Source organism: Zingiber officinale, chromosome 6A (genome assembly GCF_018446385.1).
Source record: "Zingiber officinale cultivar Zhangliang chromosome 6A, Zo_v1.1, whole genome shotgun sequence".
Lineage (NCBI taxonomy): Eukaryota > Viridiplantae > Streptophyta > Magnoliopsida > Zingiberales > Zingiberaceae > Zingiber > Zingiber officinale.
In genome coordinates, this window is record NC_055997.1 from 102,110,547 (window position 1) to 102,116,854 (window position 6,308).

Consider the following 6,308-nt stretch of genomic DNA (forward strand, 5'->3'; position numbering starts at 1 on the left):
TGAGTGTGTGCAGTAGATCCTCGCCTCATCATCTCCGTCATCACCCCTTGTCACTCACCCGTGGGAACCCTTCCGGTAGGTGCCAGGTCAACAAGACGTCTCCACGACTTTCCGTCAATAGCAAGGACAATGTGGACAGCCTCTGTCCGACTCAGCTTCCGGACGGGATCAAATTTGGTGTCGTCTGTGGGAATCTTCTCTACCTGTTCCGAAACATGAAGATGGAGGACTCTGGTCTAATCAACGTAACCATGACAGCTGGAGAGTATGAACTATTTAAAGAAGCCAAGAAGCAGGCGGCCTCTGAAAAGCAAACTACCGCCTCCCGACTGTGAAAGTTGCCTGAAGTTTCTAAAGAGCCGGCCCATGCCTCGGATCGAGGTTCCAAGAGAAAGCAGCCCGTAGAATTTCCCCCGACCTTCTACCAGGAGTCCGGCCAGGGTTATTATCAGCCAGAACCGGGATGCTACAGCCACAAGGAGCAACCACAAGTTTCAATGGCAAAAAGTTCTCTGCATAAGGATTCGAAAAGGGGAAAGGCTACCATCCTCCGCGAAGAACATCGGGTGGAGCTAGAAGAAAAAGTGTCCTTCTCCTCCAAGATATTGAAGGAAAAGCTGCCCAAAGGATATAGGCCCCTACTATTGGGGAATATGATGGCAGCAAAGATCTTGAAGATCATCTTCGCAAGTTCAGAAACGCGGCCCTGCTACACCAATATAGCGACGCTGTTAAGTGTCGGGTATTCCTGAATACTCTATCGGGCTCTGTCCAGAAGTGGTTCGATGGACTGTCGCATGGGTCCATCACCTGCTTCTTAGATTTCAAGACCGCATTCCTGCGCCACTTCGCCAGCAACAGGAAATACCAGAAGATGGACCACTGCCTTTTCGCTCTCAAGCAAGGGCCCTCGGAGCCATTAAGGAGTTATGTCAAACACTTCAATCAACTGGACCAGAACGTCCCCACAGCTACCTCAGAAATACTTATGAGCGCCTTCTCTCATGGATTAACAGAGGGGGAATTCTTTAGGGACCTCATCAGAAATCCTGTAAGGAATTTTGATGAGATGTTAGAAAAGGCCGCTAGCTATATCAATGTGGAAGAAGCGCAGGCGGTGCGAAGGAAGGCAGACAAACCGCCCTCCTCTGCCAATAAACCGGAGAGACGAGTACCCCAACCGCCTGCTCAACCTCTCCCGCGCGCTCGGGAAGCCCGACCTACCTTCCCCCTCGGTCAGGATGTTCAGTCGATCCCGCGTGTAGCTACAGTCCATGTCCCCCGACCTGGACCTTGGGGGTCGCACTATTGTACTTATCATCGGTCACACACACATGTCACCAGCGATTGTTTTCAATTCGCTCGCGATTCTCGTCGTGCTGCCAAGCTGGGCTTGCCACCACTCGAGCTAGCTCCTCAGGTCCAAAGAATGATGGAAGAGCGACGTGATGCAGCGGGGCAGGCAAGCAGACCCCGGGTAGATTAGGGGGGCCTGGCATGTAGCAACAAGGACACACCGGGGAGCTAGGAGAAGCTCGCGAAGCGAAAAATAGGGGCAATGCGGCCATCCGGGACATAGGCATGATCTCTGGAGGGCCTACTGATGGAGATTCGGGTAGGGCACGCAAGTCCCAAGAACGTCGACTGGAGATCCACGCTGTTGGATGTAGCCAGGAGCAAGCTGCTGGTCCTGTCATTAGCTTTGGGCCACAGGATTTGGAAGGATTGGAGCTGCCTCATGATGACACCCTCATCATTAAAGCTGTCATAGCAAATAGCTGCGTGGCCAGGGTCTTCGTTGACACTGGGAGCTCTGTCAACATGTTGTTTAAGATTGCTTTCGAAGAAATGCAGATCGACGCAAGCGAGCTTCAACCAGTGGCTACTTCTTTATATGGTTTCACTGGTAACGAGGTAAAGCCCATGAGACAGATCAAGCTGACCATATCTTTGGGAAGCGAGCTGTTATCCAAATCTGAAATATAATACGAATATCAGGGCACCTCCTTACCTTCAACCATGAGGAAATAGGAGGAGATGAAAAGGAAGAGAAGAGGCGTTCACAAGAGACAAATTTGGAAGGAAGACTTAACAGGATGAGCAAGAATAAGTGGAAGAGTCGAAAGCAGGCAAAATGGTGAGAAGGCGACGGCGGACAACCTTTAGGGTTTATAAAGCAAAACCCCTCGGAAGCATAAAAAGGAGGGGGGAGGTATGATAACTGGAGTCGTCAGATCTAGGACCGTGTGCCAAAAGGTGATGATCAGTTACAGTGGCAGGAAAGCATTCTGGTGCAGGAAGGCCATACGTCAGAGGGAAAGACCGTCATACGGTTACCTTAGGAAAAGCAAAGGAAAGTCATACGTCAGGATTATGCGGCCATCTTAGGAAAGAGGGAGGAAAATGAAGAGAATCAGAAATTTGAATTTGGCGCTCAGTAAGATTTAAAATAAACAAATAACTTATCTGATTAAGGTCTGTATGAGATATTTGTAGGAAATATCTCAAGTAGTACACAATTGGCTGGACACCTAAAATGCGACACCAGAGCGGGAATTTTGGGGATAACCCCTAAGACAACCCTCAAACATCAGTTCAATTCCTGGACCAACATCAAGGAGTCTTTTAGCAGCTTCCTACTCACACTCCTAGACTCTCGCCCCAGTATGAGTTATAAGTGAGCATTCTCTCACGCCCAACGACCTTCTAGGTCGGTGCCCCACACTCTCACCCCAGTGCGAGTTATAAGTGAGAATGCTCTCACGCCCAATGACTTTCCAAGTCGGTGTCCCAAACTCTCGCCCTAGTGAGAGTTATAAGTGAGCATGCTCTCACGCCCAACAGCCTTCCAGGTCGGTAACCCAGACTCTCACCCCAGTGCGAGTTATAAATGAGCATGCTCTCACGCCCAGAGTTATAAGTGAGCATGCTCTTACGCCCAACGACCTTCCAGATCGGTGTCCCAGACTCTCGCCCCAGTGCGAGTTATAAGTGAGCATGCTCTCATGCCCAATGACCTTCCAGGTCGGTGTCCCAGCCTCTCACCCCAGTGCGAGTTATAAGTGAGCATGCTCTCATGCCCAACGACCTTTCAAGTCGGTGTCCCAGACTCTCGTCCTAATGCGAGTTATAAATGAGCATGCTCTCACACCCAATGGCCTTCCAGGTCGGTGTCCCAGACTCTCGCCCCAGTGCGAGTTATAAGTGAGCATGTTCTCACGCCCAACGACCTTCCAGGTCGGTGTCCCAGACTCTCGCTCTAGTGCGAGTTATAAGTGAACATGCTCTCATGCCCAACGGCCTTCCAGGCCGGTGCCCCAGACTCTCACCCCAGTGCGAGTTATAAGTGAGCATGCTCTCACGCCCAACGGCCTTTCCAAGTCGGGTCCCAGACTCTTGCTCCAGTACAAGTTATAAGTGAGCATGCTCTCACGCCCAACGACATTCTAGGTCGGTGTCCCAGACTCTCGCCCCAGTGTGAGTTATAAATGAGCATGCTCTTACAACCAACTGTAGGACCGTTGGGCCGGCTAGAAGGGGGGGTTGAATAGCCCTGTAAAAAAAAAAATAAAAGCAACCCTTCTCGAACTCTTAAACTAACACTTGTATAAAATTAGCTAAGAAGAAATACAAGAAAGAAACGAGGTACCGTGTTTGACTTGGTTACAACCGGGGAGGTTGTTAATCCAAGAAAAGTGATCGCACTAAAAACTCCTTCGGGCGGAGAAGCCTCTTACACCGGTGAAAGCACAAAAACAGAAGCTAAACTAGAACAATGAGCGCACAAGTGTTTGGAATGCTAATTACTGAGTTAATGAAAAGCTTCTGGACCAAGGCTATATTTATAGCCTTGGTCGAGGTGCCTAGAAGGGTTCCGGGCGCCCTGGGGGATAAAACTTTATCCCCCAACGTTCAGATCACGTAAATTGCGATCTTGGTCAAAATCAGGGTCCGGGAGCCCGGAAAGGTTCCAGGCGCCCCGGAGGGCTCCGGGCGCCCCGGACTGTTCCGGGTGCCCCGGAGCCCAAGTCAACTGCCGTTGACTTTTTCATCCGGGACCTCTCCTCTGGTTCAGTCCCGCCTCGGTCCGGTTCTTCTCCTCCGGATCCGCTCACTTGGGTGATCTCTGGCATCCGGAAAAGGGCTCACCCGAACCCAACTTCCGGTCTTCTCGAGCGGGCTTCCCTCCGGCTTCTCGTCCCTCGGAATTGCCGCGTGTTTCCTTCTCGTCCGCCAGCGTACTCATCTGCAGTCTTCGTCCCTCGGTCGTCGACCTTCTCGCTAGCTGCGTCTCTTGCTCCCCGAGCAATCTTCCGCTCTGGCTTTCGTCCCTCGGAACCACCGCGCGCTTCCTTCTCGTCCGTCGGTGTATTCTTCCCCAGCACCTCGTCCCTCGGACTGTCGTCCTTTTCGCTAGCTGCGTCTTCCGCTCGACTACCTGTGTTCCTAAGCTCCTGCACACTTAGACACAAGGTTAGAAATAAACAGGACCTAACTTAACTTGTTGATCACACCAAAACAACCTTGGGGTTCCAACAATCTCCCCCTTTTTGGTGTGATCAACTCAAGTTAAGATAGGGTTAAAATAGACATTAAATAACATTAAGTAACTTAACTTAATTTGCAATTTAAGTACAAAAAGATAGAAAAAAATAACTCTATCTACCTCAGTAAAAAAGATAGACAAAAAAATTAAATCTATCTACCTCCCCCTAGACTTATACTTTCCTTTCTCCCCCTTTGATCACAAAAAAAAAATGGGGTTCCAAGAGAAACAATCTAAGTCGATATTTTAAAAAAATATTTCTAACTTAAAAAAAATTTCTAAGTAATTTGAGCATAAATTTCTAATTTCAGAAAATCTTTTAACTTAAGAAAGAATGATTTTTGAGAATTTTTAAGCACATAAATGACTTAGTCAATTAAAAATTTCTAAGTAAGTAAATTTCTAAATTGAAATAAAATGTTTTGAATAAACCTTTTTAAAGCACTAATTAATTCTTGTATTAATGCTTCATTAGTAAGTTAATTAAACATTTATTTCAATATTTTGGCTTCCAGGTCGTGGTGAGGCACGAGGCCTTCTTGGTTATTGGAGCAACAACCACTTCCTTGACAAAGCCTCATAAAGAAATTCTTCGTTTAATTTTATCACTTAAAGCGCTAATTTTAATTTTAAAATTCAGTTTAAGCATGATTTAGGAACCCAATATAGGTTCCAACCTACTGGATTAACTAAAACGTTTTTAGGAATATATTTTCTTGAAATGTTCCTAATTTATCCAGGGTGATATTTAAAGTACCAATTTAAATTATTAAATCTTCTACCATTGGTTTTAAATGAACATGCATGGTCTTTCAAATTATCTACTTGAAATTTTAAGTCATTATTTTCAAGTTTCAATTTTTCATTTTCCAATTTTGATTTATCTAATTCTTCTAAGGGAGAAGACTTAGCTAGAATTACTTTTAAATTTTTATTTTCACTTTCTAATTTGCAGCAATCTTTTGTTAAAAGTTTAACAGACTTAAACATTTTATCGGGAGAAAGAGATCGTACCTGACTTACCTTGTCGATCTCGTTGTCCGTTTCTCCCCCTGAGCTGCTGCTTTCTTCCTGTCTCCCCCTTCATCGATGCTCTCGATGCTCATTTCGGAAGAGCTTGAATCGCAGTCGTCGTCTTGATGACTCGCCATCAGTGCGAGTCCGGAGAAAGCTTCGACTTCCGATTCGGACGATGTATCGTCCCACGTCGCCTTTAGGGTCTTTCGCTTTTGGATAGGCTTCTTACCCTTCTCCTTGTCCTTGTTCTTCAGCTTGGGGCAGTTGTCCTTGACGTGCCCTTCTTCGTCGCAGTGGTAGCAGCGGATCGTTCTTCTCCTCTTTCCCTGCGGATGGTTAGTAGATTTGGATTTACAAAGTTTCTTGAATCTTCTTACCATCATTACCATTTCCTCGTCGTCGAGAGAGGATTCCGATTCTAGTTCGTCTCTCGAGGCTTTGAGGGCGACGTTGTTTTTAGGCTCTTTCATTCCTACACATCTTGACTCATGCACTTCAAATGTTGAAAAGAATTCTTAAAGAATTCTTCTAATGAAATCTTTTCTAAATCTTTAGAAATGTAAAATGCATCTACTAATGATGCCCATTTGGTATTTCTAGGAAAGGAATTTAAAGCATACCTGAGTGAATCTCGGTTACTTACCTTTTCTCCGAGATTCGAAAGACCGATGATAATTTCTTTTATTCTCGAGTGTAGATGCGCGACTGACTCGTCTTCCCCAAGTCGCAGGCTGGTGAGTTGATT

The 6,308-nt window shown here is 46.5% G+C and overlaps 1 protein-coding gene across 1 annotated transcript; it reads left to right on the plus strand.

Annotated features, from left to right (window-relative positions):
* The first annotated feature begins 215 nt into the window (after positions 1–215).
* On the plus strand, positions 216–1,486 carry LOC121995101. The gene is made up of 2 exons (XM_042548929.1): positions 216–331; positions 664–1,486. Exons 1-2 carry the CDS (start codon positions 216–218, stop codon positions 1,484–1,486), a joined length of 939 nt encoding a protein of 312 aa, XP_042404863.1.
* The last annotated feature ends 4,822 nt before the right edge of the window (positions 1,487–6,308 follow it).